The sequence below is a fragment of the Takifugu flavidus genome, chromosome 15, assembly GCF_003711565.1.
Source record: "Takifugu flavidus isolate HTHZ2018 chromosome 15, ASM371156v2, whole genome shotgun sequence".
NCBI classification, from domain to species: Eukaryota; Metazoa; Chordata; class Actinopteri; order Tetraodontiformes; family Tetraodontidae; genus Takifugu; species Takifugu flavidus.
Window position 1 is genome coordinate 12,124,933 of NC_079534.1, and position 17,684 is coordinate 12,142,616.

Genomic DNA, 17,684 nt, shown 5'->3' on the forward strand with positions numbered 1-17,684 from the left:
AAGTCAATAGGACATAAACAGGAAGTGCTACAAATTGTGTTGATGTACATTTCCTCTAAGGCGATGCTAGCTTTTTTATGTTTATTTGTTATGTGGAGGTCTTTAATACTTTCCTGTGTAAAATCTGCCCTTGACTGACCACAGTCCCATCTAAAAAAGATCTCAGAGAGAAGCAGTGGGGGTTTTTAACAGAAGCCTCGCTGATACTTCACTCCTGCAGTCATTTGATAGGAATTTATGGAGTCGTCGAAACCTAAATCCTGCAAGGCCTCACTTTCCTACAGCCCTACAGCCCGGTAATGGCCGCCTATATTTCTTCACCTCAATTTTCTCCTTGTGCTCTCAATTGAATTTATGGCCCGATATTTTTTTCTTTTTTTTGTCTCCAAGCTTTACTTGATTGATAGGTTTAATCCCGGCTGCCTAGATCCGGCTCTGTCAATCATATTAGAATGGCCGTCCCAGGTACAGCAGGAGGAACGGCGATAAAGTTCTCACTGCTTCAGTGTGTCCCGGGGTCCAGTGTTACACCCCGAGAAAATTTACTACCAGACTGGAGGGTGTGCATAGATTCGGTAACGCAGTCAGTCGACCATCCTCAAACAGGTTTTGGTTTTATTAGCAGCGATGGAATTGTAGATTTTCTTCAGGTGCAACGGACATTTGAGGCGCTTCTCGAGTGGCTTCAAAGATGGAATTTTACATAGCGTTACAATTCAGGATTTTATTTTCGATTTCAAGTTTTTGCGGCGGTCAGGGTCACTTCGGCAGTTTACCTGATGCTCCGTATCTCCAATCCAAATCATTTATGGAGGAGTGACCATGGAACAATTCAGTGGATTATGAACGTGCTGCACAACAGCCCCCTTCCCCCCACCGCTCATTACCATCCACCGACTTTCTCCCCCTCCACCATGGATATAGGGAATGGTTGATTATCCCAGATAATCAGGTCCGCCTTTCACGCCAGCGTTCAGTCAGATTTATGTGGAAGTGCACTGCATGGACCTCTCAGAGATCCATGCAGTTCCATGCAGATTGGACTGTTCCTGTGACCGGCTCTCCTGGAGTGAAGCCAGCAGTTCTGAAAGGGGGCTAATTATCCCCTGTCCGAGGGCCGGCTCCGTCTTTGGCCTGGTTAGAATCACCTAGAGCCCGCCGTGTGATTCTCTGAGCTCTAGTGAAGTATTCTAGGGCCGTTTTAACAACTCAGGGCTGCCGTGGCTCAGTCATGTCAGCACTAATGAGAGCAGCCACCAAAAATCGAAGGTCGGCCAACCGAGCTCGTCATTTTCCACCAGTCACCTCTTCGCCATGCAGCAGCAGATCAATGCTTTACTAACAGCAGCCCAATTAGGGAGATTGTAATGAGGACCTCTTGTATCTCGGCAGAAGAAATGCTGTAGATGTAAGAAGCTAATGAAAGGGTCAATTCTGAGTAAGAAAGGAGTAAAAAAAATTCACATTTATTTCACATTTATACAATAAATATGGAACTGGTTCACACCAGTTCCTTCTTTAAACCTTTGATATAATATCCAAGACAGTAAACTGCTTTAGTTCAGGATAAAAAAAACACAAATATATGTGAAAATACAAAAACCTAATATAAATACACAGCGATATAATGTGTGTGCATTTGCGCGTTTGTACTTTGGCAAGCCGACAGGTGATGCAGTAGAGGAGGACGCAGCTGTTGCCATGCCGTCTGCCTGTCTGGTCAACGTCATGACAACAGCTGCTCACTGACCCCCCCCTCCTCCCCCACCACCGCGCGTATGGTCGCCACCGCCATCAGCACGCCGTGGCCCGTCTCCAGCCAGCACGCAGCACACTTCTGAGACCTTTCCGGGGCCCCGCGACGCTACTCAGGCTTAAATAGCGGGAATTGATTTGTTAATATCCTGAAACGTGGCAGCGCTGCGGATTTCAAACCGGTAATCCTTCATTTTCAGCGTATCTGCTGTAGCTGTTGAACAGCGGATTACTGCACCTACAGGAATCATTTACCCACTGTAAGCTGCTGCTGTAAAGTAGCAACTTTCCAAAGTTGAATAAATAGTTATTACCCCTGTTCAAAATGCTTTATTGACATCGTCACAAGAAAATTGAAACCCGAAAAGCTATTACTCTATTAACGTCACTACAATGACAAAGTAAAGTAATAAATGCAACCTTTTGCTTCGAACAGGATGGGGAGACAGCACAGGCGACCATTACTTCCTTTTCCATAATGCTCAGGAAGATATATCAATTGTAGCAGATAATCACCAAGGTGTAGTTTCTAAAATTTGCCATCCTGTTTCATCAAAGGAAGTAAGTTGTTTTTTTCCTTGTTAGGATCTTAATTAGTTAACTTGATTAGTTATTTTTTTAATAGAGGTAAAATCCATCTTCGGTTATTTGTACATTCCATCTGCTTCCATGCCTGAAGAGAAAAAAAGGCGAGCCAAAAAAGAAAATCCTCATTTGGCTGAAATAAACTCTTTTCTTGTAGTTAATGTTTTCAAATATTAGAAAGACTTTGAATCCTCTTTAAACTCTGAGGGGCAGTATTCCGGGGGGGGGAATCATGTGTTCCTCCCTGTTGTGAAAATAATTCCGAGCATATTGCTGACTTACTCAGTTCAACTCAGACACAACAACGGGCGTCCACAGAGCATGAAAACTAGCCAGCTTCACCTCACGGCTCAGTGTGGCTCCAGCTTGCTGATTAGTGCCACGCGTTGGTTGAACAGAGGACCTGCTAGATTAGCTGGTTCACTTTAGGTGATGTTTGACAGTCCTGCTGCAAACTCAGATTAGTGGTAGTTTAGGGAGCTGCAACAGGGGTCATCATGGGGTAACCATCTGCTGATGTACAGCTTACAACTCTCTGCAGAACACCTTAGCTGCTGCTAATGTGTCTCCAGACTTCTCCATGACAACTCCATGAGAAGCAGCCAGGCGACTAATGGCATTATTCTGTTCCATGTGGGTGCTCATTAGAGCCACTCAATGTGGCCTCTGGGACGTGTACCTATTGTGGCCCATGATGAGGATGGATTCTTGAGGAGCGCCTCGACCCAGAGCCAAAGGTCTTTGTCGACAATGGCTTTTTTTTTTTAGCGCAACGTCGTGAGAGCCCTAACAGTCAAGGAAAGGCACGGTTCTGGTTTTTTGTGCAGCGCTGGAAAAATAGGAAAGATTTGTTCCTGAATGAAGGCACAAAAGGTCATGTTTTAGAAGCACAACTAACTTTATATATATTTATAGTACAGCTAAGCATTATACTACAGCTAAGCAACAGTAACTAATGTTAATATCCAAATATAGAAGGAGAACAGATCTATTGCCAAGTAGCAGAAATTTTAAAAACAAATCAAGATTCTAGAAACATTTTCACCTTTTGTGAAAACCTGGTATTAGCTTTGTATTTAAAGACATTAGAAGTTTCAAACAACGCCCTCTGGTTATATAACAGCGTACTTCTGGATGAATCCCGCCGTTGATAGAACTTGTCTGACATTTCAAGAAGCTTCATTAAGACAGACATGGCACAAGGTTTATGTGAGATGGCACAAATACTGGTGACATATGAGAAAAGGTCACCTTCAAGGGTAACACGGAAGGCTGTGTTTGTCTGGTAGATAAAGACGTTTCTGGGAGACACAAACACACACAATTGAAGTTCAAAGGTACTTGAATTTTCTTTTCTTTTTTAAAAACAAAAACATAATCTGCTAAATAAACACCACCTTTTGGTTAATAACAGGAACTGTAGATCACTTCAAACTAACCCTCGTCAGTTTTTGAAGTTTGCTTGATTATGGCCTAGTCTGCCGCATAAATGAAGCTACTACACTCTAACGATCCTACACTGAAGAGTTTTGACATTGAAAACTCTGGTTTCTTTGTTCACTATCACCATGCTGCTGTTTAAAAAAAAGACCAGATTTTTATCATCAAGTTAAGTTTATTTCACCCATAAAAATGGAAATCGCAGCGCTTACACCCACCGTCATGCCCACATAAAATCAGCTAAGTTGAGGGTAGATTGGAAATATCCATACATCAGCCAATAGTTACAGGTGCTGATACAGTAAATTACCATTAATAATAAGTTAGCATTAAATAAACACAAAAGTATTTTTATTTATGTGAAAGTAGTTAAAGGTATACTATGCGATCTTGCCTGGTTTTAGTGCGATTTTATTTTTGTCTCCCATCGCTAGCGTCTCCCCTTGTTGTGCTCCCCCTGAGTACGCTGTGAAAAAGCCTGATCTCGTAAATGTAAAAAAAAAACCACTAGGGGAACAGGCGGTGCACCAAAATATAACAAACCACATTCCAGCCAATCACCAATAAGATGGTTGGATGAGAGGGGCGGAGGTTAGTGCATGTGCTGATATAAATATTAATTTAATCACCGAACAGCTGGAGTTAACGTAGCATCCTAGCTATGTTTGCAATGTCATGAGTTAGGGAAACACTGGGGTGACGAGTGAACTTGTTCTGTTTTGTTTTGAATTGCCTTTGATCCTCAAAGGAAGTGAAGTCCAGCATGATCACTGAGTACCCCTTTAAAGTATCACAACAGCAAGCTAGGAACCCTGTCCGAGGGCCGGCTGAACCACTGCTACGCTTCTGCTTAGGAAAATTCCAAAGCAGGTGGAAACAAGTGGCTACGAGGCAGTAGAGAAAGGGTTTACAGGAGTAAATTCAAAACTCGCAGCTGAAAGGCAAAATTGGCCCGTTTATTTTAACAATGGCGTTGCAGACGTGTCTGATTACATACATCTTAAAGCAAAGTCACATTAAGTGAATGGAACCTTGCTAATGTCTAACCGAAATTTCTGTCGCAGAGCCTCCAGTACCGATCGCACCTCCTCAGCTAACTGCTGTTGGTGCCACCTACCTTTGGATTCAGTTGAACGCCAACAGCATCAATGGGGACGGCCCGATTATTGAAAGGGAGGTGGAATACCGCACCGTGTCCGGCACCATGTACGACCTTCAGCCCGTCGACAAGACCACGCACAAAATCGGCCACCTGGATCCCGACACCGAGTACGAGATCAGCGTCCTGCTGACCAGACCTCTGGAGGGCGGCACCGGAGCCCCTGGGCCGCTCCTGAGGGCCAAGACCAAATGTGCCGGTGAGTCGATCGTAAAGATTTGAGTTTCTGTTACCATCATCCGAGTCAGGCTTAGGGAAATGAACTGTTAATACTTTCAATTTTTTTAATCAAGGGGAGCTCAAGACACCAGAGTGCACTTAAAGTTTTGCTAAATATATAATTCGATCATGACATAATTTCAGTTGAGGGAAAAGCGGTCGTGATAATCACATGTGGCGAAGTTGGAATATCGTCACTACGTGTACCTGCAGTGAAGGCGGAGCTGGCTCTTTTACACACAGCAGCTTTCTGTTAGTGAACTCGTAATTTACATTTTAAGATGTTAATTTACAAGTTAAAATTAAACAGTTTAAAAAGTGTCCTGTTTTTATAAATGCCCTTACCGATCTAATTTACACGTTCACGTTGTGTCCATAGTGGCTGCAGCTCCGTTGTGTTGCTCTAATAGCAACGGGTTCGAGCCCAAGTGGTAATTGCTCAGCATATACCATTTTCATTCTATTTAAAAAATTAGCCTTGATCTATCTATAGATCATTATTATTCGTGACGTCCAACTGTCCTGTTTGATTTGCGCCTAAATCGAAAAAAGAGAGTTCTTAAGCAGCGAAAACAATCGTGGTTATATGTTATAAAAGCAGTTGATGGAAAAATGACTGCCTCTTTAAATAACTTGCTATTCGGCTCGGTTGTGTCTCGGTAATTTTTCTGATTTACTGTATCATTAGCTCAACGCTTGAAACTGCCCCGTGATTACGTTTGTTCAGTCTCGTTCTCATTTCGCAGACCTGCTGCTGTTCTAATTCATCAGCAGCCCAGATATTGATTGAAGCTCTGCGCGACCTCAGGGTGGAGTCAGAACTGAATTCAGAACCTTAGAAGTGACTTTCGAAATACTAAACACCACCAGAGCACTTGAATGTTAAAAGACTTTACATGTGACTGTTGTAAAAATACAAGATTTGAATCTCAGAAATAGTTATCAGTAATGCACATTTACATATATCACAGGTGTGATCCTCAACTACAGTATAGCGGTATTATATGATGTATGCTTTGGGGGCAGATCTATCCAGACCACAAATCACTCTCTCAGTTTCAGCTTTGTTGGATGAACATGAACGGTTGAATGCTGACTTTTTAAATACAGTGTATTTACCATTGTTAATGATATTTGGACTTATCCAGAGGGTGTCTTCCAGGCTAATGCTCTTCATTGTATGGGCAAAAGTTCTGTTGAAAACTTTTCCCCCCAGATATCCCCACATCCTCTCTTCTGCAGAGTTTCTGGGCTATTTTTAGCCCAGCTGATGGGGACAAATGTCCCTACCTGCTCGGCATTAAAAGCCAGGCCCCGCCTGCGCCGAGGTCCCGACCCTTCGGCCACCCTGCCGTTCACAGTCAGGGAGACCGATGGAGCCGATTCCCGATGTGTGTTTGAGGAAGCGGTTCTTGATCTTGTCCAGTTTGTTGTCCCGCTGACAGGCTGGTTCTCAGCACAGCCTCTAATTGAACAGTAAAGGCCGGCAGGACTGTGGGATACGGCACTGCTGGTGCAGACGGACCACAGACACGCTTCCCTGAGGTGCTAATGAAAATCTGGGGCCACTTTTGAGCACTGTCTCCCACATAATTATTCATCACCATGTCTCCAGCGCTCAGGCAAACTGAGCAAACGGTTGTGTTGACACAGAATGTTTTAAATCAGTGCTGCAAAAGGCTTTTGGGGATCATTTTGGAGGTTCAAGGGGTTCTTAAATGAGTCAACAACAGCTTGCTCTGTCCTCCATCACTGTTAGTTTCAACAAGCTGGACACATTTATTGGGCCTCATTTGACCACTGTAATTCAAGGGGGGAAAGGTGGAAATTCTTTTGGAGTTTGTGTCTGTATGAAAAGGTTCATACTGCAGAGTTGTCAGCTCTCGGTGAGTGCTACTTATACGAAGATACTTATATTATCCTGTGCTGCCCCAGTATCACAGCGGGGGGGCGGCGGCTGGATTTCAGCTACAGCGCTGAGACAACAGCTCACACAGAGGACCCATTTCCAGCCAGCATGAGGGAGGCAGTGAAGTAAGTGTCACCAGAGCTGCTCATCAGCAGTCTTAGTTCGGCTTCAGGCTCCTGCAGAAAAGCTGTTGCTGCAGCGTCTTTTTTTTTTTTTTTTTCCCCTGCATATTTCCTCTAAAATTCTAACATTCACAAGTATTTTTCTTAGCATCTTTGCAGTACGTTGAAGGTTTTTCCGACTCATTTTGCTGTTTTGCCAATGTCTAACTTCAATAATCAGCTAGCTTCCTTATACCAAAACCCTACATACTACTATACTACTACTGTATATATTACTCTTATTTATGGTGCAGCAGACTCAATTTGACACTTTGCTGGCACCTTATGATGGTATGTAATGTCTATGCTGGGTCCAAACACCTGCTGTGACTTCAGCCTCTGCCAAGTTCACATCTCCGTCTATAAGTTATCTCCATCTGCGCTCTGATACCACGTGGGAGTGGTCTCATCTGTTTGTTTAACTTTGCCGTTCTGTTGCTCCGACTGCGATTGAACACAGGAGAATCAACATTAATCAGGGATCATCCCTCGCCTAAATGCTCATTTAGAACAGGAGCGGGGGGGGGCGTTGTGTTGTGTTAGCCCATCCCAAGGTTGGGTGTTCGGCCTCCTGGTGTTTTTGGGAACGTGAGTCTCTGTATGTTTGCAGAAACCAACATTCAAAAGTTCTCCAACTTGGATAAACTTGGATAATATCATTAATACCTGGTGTGTGTGTGTGTGTGTGTGTGTGTGTGTGTGTGTGTGTGTGTGGTGTGTGTGTGTGTGTGTGTGTGTGTGTGTGTGTGTGTGTGTGTGTTTTAATGAATCTAATTTATGCTGTCTCTTAATTATAATAGACTTGTGGTGCTGAAAAACCCTTTGGATAATCAACAGTAATTGGTCATGACCCGGTTGGTCCGTTGTTAACGGTTCCATGAAGGGATCGTTTTCTGTCTGTCAAACTTTATTAGCTTGCTGTCAAAGTGCAGATCTGGCTTAACATTTTCTGAAGGTTTAAAGGTTACGGTTCGGTCCTATATCATATTTTGGCTGATATTTGTCTTCACCCATTTCTGACATAAAATCCACATTATAGATAATAATTATAATAAATTAAATGCAATTTTGGGGTTTTTAGTGCACCAGTTATCATCTGTACATTACATTTGCCACATTACATTAGCTCAAATGTTTGTTTTGATATTGTTGGTTAGTGAATTTTATTAATACTTGACCTGGTCTGATTTGATGAAAGTGTTTTACAGCAGCTCCAGAGTAAGAATTTCGGTGGATGTTTTTTTAGTTGGGTTTAAATGTACGACTAATAAGAAATCAGCATAACCAGGCAAGTCTGAGGGCTAGGTGTATTTAAAAAGATGATTTTATTCATCCTGAAGCAAATTCAGCTATACAGTAGCAGCATCATTACAGGTGTCCATGTAAAATCAGAGAAAATCAACACAAATTTGGAAAAATATCTACAATACAATATGGTACAGAAGCTGTGTGCTCACGTGTATCGTATAATCAGTCTGGAACAAACCCTCGCTGAGAGGCAAAATATCAGGAGGCACAATTCAAAGGCAACTCTGTAGACTCATGTGAGACTCTGGAATTATTCTGAATCAGTCTCACTGCATTTTAAAAAAAAATTCAATGCGTTTGCAACCTTTTTGAATTTTAGAACGCATGAGCCATTTATTGGACACAATGAAAATTGTAGATTTCTTTTTTTGGTTCAGCCTCCAACGGCCTTGATGCACTTTCATTTGATTGACAGCAACATGGATAAAAAAAGCACACTAAGAGCATTGTTGTTGTTAAGGCCGAGTTCGTATAGTTCAGGTTTTGGACAATGTTGTAATTTTCTCTCCCACTGTAATTAGCAATAAACCATTTTGTCGTGTGTTTTGTCACTTTGCTCCATCTGCATTCAAAGTGAGCTGGAATAGAGGAATATGTGCACTCAAATATATATACATCTAGTGAATAATGGTAAATTCAATGATGGAGTTTTTATTGAGTATCATTATCCTTGAGAGACAAGAGGTCTTTTTCTTTTTGCAGACTGAAAATAAATAGTTTCTGGGTTGTATTGTCTAATTATTGATGCTTTTGGACATCAATAGAAAACCATTTCACCTTACCATCTCAGATAACAGTTCCCTTGCTCATCCCCCACAAAAGCTGGCAATCATATGATCTATAGGGTTTATATATCATCCGCAGCAAGGTGAGTGAATCGCCTTCGTTCCAGCTCTATTGAATTTGTTCTTTTGTCACTCAGTGAAAACAGGGCAGATTGAGTTTGCAGTGTGCAGGAAGGTTATAGAGCGACCGCAATAAAACGCCTTTTTCATAAGACGCGGTTGGAATTAGAATGGTAAATTGTCTTCTATGATACTGGCACCACAAAAGACAAATTGTGCTCTTCTGAAGGACACAAGGCAATGATGGCTGCTGGAGATGGAATGTGAAACTCTTTTTTTTCCCTTATTGTTATTTTTTACCCATCCTTCCATCATTGGCCCTCACTAATAACTTTGGCAACAGATACTGCTGACATACATGTAGGGTCTTTAAGCTGTTTATCTTCTCCGCTCTCGTGCCTCCAGAGAGTGATAACTAGCTGTAGTTTAGTCGGGGTTGACAAGACCTTTTTTTTTTCTACTGTTTTAAAAATTTGAACTGAAATCTTCTGAAGTTCTCTAAATGTTTCTATTCTTCGTGTTTAATTATTCAGGCACTATCTGCTGTAATTTCTGTCACAGATTTTCTCCATCCTTTTCCTGAATTATAGATGGCCCATTCCGCTTGCAAGGCATCCACCGTGCACTCATTCCGTCTGGTTGTATAAGTCATATTCAAAAATATTTTCATTCCTCATCCCTAAAGGAAAGTCAGAGATATGAGAAAGGCTGCCATTTAGCTCCTGTATTCCCACCATCTAGACGGCAACATCTGAGGCATCTGATAAGTAGGTGGCTCAGGAATTACAGCAACCTTTTCACAAAGTCAAGCTCTTCACATTGATTTAGTCTCTGGGTAACACCCTGAGTTTAGTGTGACACATTCAGGTTTTTCCCAACAAATGACAATGCCTCGGGATCCATCTGGAGAGTGTTGAAGTTGAAGAATCACCTTGGTAACCCCCCACTGCTCCTGCAGCCATCGCATCCCCGTCAGTAAATCAAGGCCCGCGTTGCTGGTGTTTGCAGACCCAAACCAGACCCACTCCTGGGAAGACCCGAACACAGAAGGCAACGCTTGTCTGGCAGCAGCGTGGGATGTCTGGTGGCTGTGTTGAATGGAAGAGGAGGCCCCCGCTACCTGTCACTTTGACCTCAATCACTGTGCAGCCTATTGGTAGAAGCAGAATGAAAGATTGATTTAGGCAGTTTCACCTCCGCTGCCTCTGCTCTTCCCTTCAACTAGCTATTTGTTTCCATTCTGTCTGAGGATTCATGAGGAACGCTGAGCCTCCTCCTCATCCCTGAATGATTGCCTTCTGGAATCCACTGGCCTCATTAACCAATTTAGTTATCAATCTGTACTTCAGTCCTTCTTGTAGAATTCTTGAGTTTTTGGTAATAGATGGACATCAAAATATACCTAAGTATTATTATTGCTTATTTTTGCAAATACACAGTAGATATGAAAAACCAGCCTCACAGGCTGTTAATGGTTTTATTCTGTGCTGTCAAACTAGGAACGACTCGTTAGGCATCAAATTTTGCATTTTGAAACAGTCTACTGGCTAGATGTACATTAGAATCGGTGTGTTTGCTCCTTAGGGATAAACACCCAATAAGTTAATCCATGTGGGGAACTAGCAACACAGCCAACAAGGAATTATTGCCCGACAGCCCAACATTAGAAGGTTAACAACATCCTAGCCTCTCGCAATAGCGGAATCTAGCAAAGAAGACGCTTTGTTACGGAAACAAAGTGTCCAGAAGCAAACTGGATTGGATGATTCTCTAAATCTTGACTTGTTTTGCGTGACTTGTCCCGGGTTTTGTTGGACAACAGCCTCCAGGAGGCAGGTAGAGAGCATCTTTCGTTCTCTCTCTCGAACCGTTGGCCTGCCGGTTTTATTCATTACTTTGAGAAGGAAGCCACTCAGCCATTCATCTCCTCCCCCACAGCTTCGGGGGGTTCATCAGACAAGATGGCAGCCCAGGCCGGCCTGGTGTTTGTGCTCATTCTGCGGTTTCAATTTGATCCAGAATGTTGTAGCCCCCTCTGCTCCTCATCTTCACCCATCATGGCAGTCTCATCTATCATGAGGCCTATAAAGAAGGGCCTGATAGAGTGAGGAACAACCAGCACCATTCAATAAATCCTTGTGATTATCCACGCCTCCAAGGTGTATAGACAGTATGTCTGTGTGTGTCCTGAGCACTTGGACATTTGTCTCTGACTTTGTAATGAGTGTAGGAGGCGATGTGTGAACACAAGCGGTTCATACCGAGCTTTTTAATGCGCCATCAATTATAAAATGTGTCCACGTGTCAACCCCAAGGCCTGATGGCCTGTTGCGTCTGAGGGCAACCAGAATTCTTTGTCTTTCCACCCCCTCCTTCCTGTGCTTCATCTCTCTTTCTCCACCCACAAATGACTCTCTCCATCTCCCCTCTTAACCGCCATCCCGCATTCTTTGTTCCCTCCGGAGGATTGCACACAGGACCACTCTAGGAGGGCGCCGAAGCTTTGATTGTTGGTTATCAAAAGCTATCATTACGGCCGCTTCGGCTGGATATGAAAATGATTTCCTAAGTGTAAAGCCTGTGTCATTACCTGGATGGCCATGGTGCCGTCGCGGAGATGGAATAGAAAGAGGCAAACAAACGCGTTTGCCTCTCAGCCCACCCGGCTCAGACAGAACAAAGTGAATAACACACAGCAATGGAAAGATAAGTGATGGAAACACTTGCCCTCGCTGCCTGGAAGGGAGCACTTTACATGAAAACAGCCTCCTGAGCAGGATTTAATCTTTGCTGTTGCCGTGTTGTTGGGGTTCAGCCGAGGCGCTGACGTATGATGAGCCCCTGCTGTCATGCACTCAACAAGGAACCCAGCAGCGGGCATGTCATTTCTATAGAAATGGTGGCATTTCTCTTATTTTCATCACCGTACAACAAGCCCCCCCACCACCACCACCACCACACCACCACCACCACCACCACCACCACTAGCACCTCCTCCACAGTCCTTATGCCATTTGCACTAGGATGGATAGAAACTAAGCTCTAGAGCCACACTGACTAGTGACAAAAGTTGTTTTCTGGTGATAGTGGTGAGAGTCAGAGAGGCTATTTTTTCAGGCCGCGCATAACCATTGTCGATTTGATAAAGATCCCGGCTTTCGTGCCCGAGGGAAATCTGATAAGTGTATCATTCCGTGTATATTTATCAGGTCACAGAGGAGCCGTTTCTGCGCTGCCCTGCAGGCTTACGGAGGCTGGTTTTACTCTAACTATGCTACAAAACACACATCTTTACCTCACACATCCACAGGCTTGTCTGGCAGTAAAGTGGCTGTGCCACAGACATGCCCAATTTGTTTCCTTTCATCCAGGACTAATGTCCCGCATCTACCCAGGGGCTAAGTGCACCGTTTGAAACCCCTCTCGTAGAGGCAGCTGCAACATGCAGTGGCTGGTTTGTTTGTGTTTGATGTTTCGGGGGAGGAAATCGCGTTATCACCCGAGCCGTTCTCTTGCGTAAGCAGGGACCATTGAAATGGGGGGGGAAGCAATAACGTCCTGATAATTTCCAAAAACATTATTTAAATGTCACACTGTAATGGCAAAGTCACTAATAGTTGAATGTAAATGTCACATTCAAATTATTCAATTACGCCGGGCAATCGCAGCGCAGGTGATAATTTGGCCGTGACTCTGAATACAAATCTGCCTCTCAGTCTGCTGTGTGCCCTGGCATGAGATAGACCTCAGCAATTTCCTGCTCCAAGGGATACTTTCATAGCCATTATTATAGCTGTATTCCTCTTGAAATATCTGCCATACCGGCCGAGGTATTAGAGTCATATTTTCGGTACTTTCACCCCTGTGTCACCCTCAGCGTGCGATAGCCTGTGAGAATTGTGGAAGAGAAAAGAAATGGTATGGGTTTCAAGAGATAGCCTTGTTATTTCTTGTTGTGATTTGTGCGTGCACTTATAAAGGCAAGCCGGTTCCTGCCCAGTCAATAACACTCAACCAGCAGCCACAGTAGGCCGTGGTAATGGGCTCATCTCATCAGCTGTCGTTCATTGGTCCACCTGAAAAATGCTGCATTCAAGGAAGGGATCCACTTTTTTATTTCGGATTGAATGGCGCTGACCTTTTTTCTCTTTATTGAAATATGGCTAAATATGACAAGACAAAGGGTGATGTCATTCTAAGTCATGGAGGCTGAGCTGTGATTGGGTGGCTGCCACAGTTAGCTGCGTTTAGCAACCTCCCTCAGCCAACTGGCATTTGCACCGTGGGGAGCCAACGGGGCAACAAACAATTAGCCTTTTCCCAAACAAAACTCCAGGGGGACTCTTTTGAATAGTCAGAAGTGCTCTTTACTAAATGCTCCTATTATTTCCTTCACTGTTGGTATTGACGCAACAACAGAAATATGGATCCGAGTAATATCCTGACCATTTTACAAAATACAATTCCTATCTCCACTTTTATTTTTTAATCTTTTTATTGTACTTTGGCTGTTTCCGACCTCGTTTCCATTTTTCCTGGCTCCTCCTCAGCCTTGTTGGCAGGTCTCCATCGGCCAGAGTGAGGATGCAGGGGCCATTATCTTCGACGTTCCACAAAGATGAGAGTGTGACATTCTCCTTGAACGCACCATAAATGAGACTTCCTTCAAGCTGCCCGTGCACATCTGCTTGAGATTCACAGTTTGGTGCATTTGTCACTTTGAGAGCGTCTGGTTTAATTTGATTTCTGTGCCTGGCCACCCCACAATTCTCTGTGCTTTTAGTGTAACCATTGCCTACAGAGTGCAGCCAACAGATAGTTCCGCAAATGAAGGGGTTTAAAACTCCTATTTTCTGGCTTTGCCAGCCTTGCAACCTATGTGAAGATGCCTGTTTTCTTTTGCCAACTCTCTCCCCCGAGAATTCATGTTATTTGTGGGGGTCTGATTCCATAAAGCGAGCTTAACCTTTATTATTGCAAGTCCATAGTTTTAAGCCGACCGGTTGGTTATATTTCCCAGTTGTGAATGCATTTTCTTGTTATGTATTAAAACATTTACATTTCTATTCAGTACTGCACAGTGACACAGCATTCCTTATTCCTAATAAGTAAGTAATAAAAGTGACAAAAGGCTTTGTTACTATATTTCATTGTTACATTGTGCCGTTGACAGCTTCTGTATGTTGTGCATAGATTGAACCTCCAGAATGTAAAACATGGCTTCCAGATCTGCCCCTGAATTGCTGGACCGTGTCTCCTGGGGAACGGGGAAATTGAGCCCTGGCTGTTCCTAATAGGTGGTAAAGTGTTAAGTTCCAGAGAAATGGACTGCAAATTTAACCTGGAATGGAAATTGATCCCATTACCTTGCGCTTGGTCTGCTTTCCTCCCATAGGTGGCAGAGAGGGGGAGAGGAAAATAGACAGGGGGAAGCAGAGATGTGGAGAAATAGAAGGCAGGGGAACGAGAAATGGGGGAGTCGCAGAAAGTGAGAAAAGAAATAGGATAGGAGAAAGTTGAAGCAGAGAGAGATGAGCAAAATTGAGAAAGATGTAGAGAAAAGGCAAGAAGACATGGCGTATGTGATTAGAGGTGATGGGATGGCGGTGGGGGTTGTATCCTGCCTGGATTGGCAGGCTGGCTCCCCCTGTATCACTGTGGTGCTAATAGGTGACCACCACTGGGTGAGATAGAAAATCGAGGGAAAAAGGCCAAGGACAAGGAAGAAGGGAGCTCAAGAATGGCACGCTCTGAAGGGATGATACACCTCCTGCTGAGGGGTTTGCACCAAAATGCCTGTGGTGTGTGCAGCAGCTGCGAGACCCAGTTAGTGCTTTAATGGAATGTGGCAATGCCTCAGCCCGAGGCTTTGAAAAATGTAAATATTTTATGAAAATATGAATTGAGAAGGAAAGTTTTGGACTGGGTCTCGAGTGGCCCGGACCCACCTGTGAAACTGCCTTGCCCTAGTCATATTCCACCTGCCCTAATGGATTATCTTGCTCACCTTGATTTTCACGTTCCTCTCTCGCTGTCCACCCACCCAGAGCCGATGCACGGTCCACGAAGGCTCCAAGTGGTGGACATCCAGGCCACGCAGGTGACGATACGCTGGGAGCCGCTGGGCTACAATGTGACCCGCTGCCACAGCTACAACCTGACGGTGCAGTACCGCTCCAAGGTGGGCGGTAAGGAGGAGACCCGGGAGGAGGTGTGCTACGACACCCAGAGCCGCGACCCTCAGCACACCATCCACAACTTGACGCCGTTTACCAACCTGAGCGTCAAACTGGTCCTACGTAATCCAGAGGGAGTCATGGAGAGTACGGAGCTCAAGGTTCAGACTGACGAGGATGGTAAGTGTCACATTAGCCAAGCTCGCATTGAGTTTAGCAACAACCAAACAACCGTCCCTAAAAATCACCGACCGTTCAGCTCTCCAACCTTCCCGACCGTCTCCGACGTTTGTTTTCTCCACTCGGAGAGACGATCCGAGCGCACGGAGGGCCTGACCTCCTCCTGCGAGTCCTTTCATCTTCTCCGTGCGAAAATATTTAACATTTTATTATGAACGCGTTCATGAACATTTGCATCGGAGCTTGCTTCAAAGTTGCTTGTCAGTTTAATTTGGATTTTGAATTTCAAATAGTTTTTTCGTGTCATTAAACAAACCGTTTGTATAGCTCCGAAGAATAAATTCAAGAGGGTAGCAGTTTCCGAAACGGAAATATTAATGATCTGTGAGGATTTCTACTTCACAACCATCACACTTTAATTAGCAGTTAGCGGAACCCTCGCCCCCAAAAATGCCAACATTTAAATATTTCAGAAAGATCTGCTATTTATTTTCGTTCTTGAAATGCTTTTTTGTACCAAATAAATTGCATTTGGCGCAGAACGATGAAAGGTACAGCATATTCCCTCAGCAGACACAGAAAATGAACTTTACAGATGGCCGCCTGACAGCAAACAGGCTCAGCTGGCAAAAAAGTTAAAGTTTCTCGCTCGCTGATGGCGGCGTCTCTGCATTGTGTGTTCAGGCTCTTGTGGGAACAGGGTGTTGCTGCGGTTGTTTCTTTTTCTTGACGATAAATGCTCGGGAAATTCTACATCCTTCTGTTCTCAATGAATGAAAACAAGCCACACGAGGGGTTAAAGGATCAGATCTCTTCGGCAGCTCCTCTGCACAAGCAAACACAGCAGAGAGCTTCTGATTTCCCGCCGTCCCGCGAGGTTAACGCTCCGAAGCTCCAAGGCTTCCTTCGACTGCTAGTCTTTAAAAAGCTTGTGTTGCGCCGTTTCATCAAAACAAATATTCACAGAACAGGGGGTCCTGGGCTGTGGAACGCGTATCTGCGAAACGCTTTTCTTGAATGTTTCACTCAGTGCGATCAGTTTTTGAGGGGTGTGGCTGTGATGGTTCCCACAGTGCCTGGTGCGGTTCCGCTGGAGTCGTTTCAGGGCAGCGCTTATGAGGAGAAGATCATCCTGAAGTGGAGAGAACCAGCGCAGACCTACGGGATCATCACTCAGTACGAGGTACAACAAGCACCACACTGACAATACTGCTAGCTTGACAGTCCACCTAGCGAAACTGGCTCATTCCTGATATTGAAAATATAGGATAAAACAGTGTAAAACATGCCAGATCTTTAGATCCTTGAAAGAGAGCAGACATACACCATCAGCTTGAGCATTTTTAATGTTCTCTGTCCTTCAACTCCTGTGTGTCATCTCAACTGTCTCCGAAACAAACCTTGAGCATATATCGCAGAGTAAATGTTGACATACGGCTCCAGCTAGCCTGGCCCAGGAGCGGCGTCGAATCTTGAATAATTGAAACGGTGCGCACACACATTATACAGTATATACATGTACACGTTGAGCTCATGGTGGTAGTAATCCTCCCGCCTTTGCCACAGATTGATTCTCCTCCTCGCGCCTGATATTTTGACTATGTTAGCAATTATTCACAGGCCCGTTTCTTACCCAAGGAGAGCAGATTGAAAGTAAAAGCTGTGCAGCTGGGGTCGCCGCGCAGGTCGCTCCATCTGCAACCGATCCGTCGGGTGAACAGAGCGACTGAAATATAAAATGGATATTCCCGTAACATCGCAGACGTTTCAATCAGAAGCAGGGTTCAAGGAACCGTGACAAGGCCCTGTTTATTCAAGTGTTTTTTAGTGTGCTGTTGTGCACTCCACACATGGAAAAGCAGATCCTTCACTGCACATTTTAGTCACTTTTAGAACTCCATGTTTCTGTTGTTTGTCTTTTTAAAATTTCATGGCACGACTGAAAGG

General features: G+C 44.2%; 1 protein-coding gene across 8 annotated transcripts in view; it reads left to right on the forward strand.

The window, feature by feature from the left end:
- The window catches only part of LOC130538732 (receptor-type tyrosine-protein phosphatase mu-like), a 117,933-nt gene that overhangs the window by 47,021 nt on the left and 53,228 nt on the right, over window positions 1-17,684 (forward strand). For all 8 annotated transcript variants that reach the window (XM_057056591.1, XM_057056592.1, XM_057056594.1 and 5 more), the window contains exons 7-9: window positions 4,845-5,138; window positions 15,429-15,737; window positions 16,811-16,920. In XM_057056591.1, the coding sequence (XP_056912571.1) occupies window positions 4,845-5,138; window positions 15,429-15,737; window positions 16,811-16,920 (713 nt within the window). The remainder of the gene's footprint in view (window positions 1-4,844; window positions 5,139-15,428; window positions 15,738-16,810; window positions 16,921-17,684) is intronic.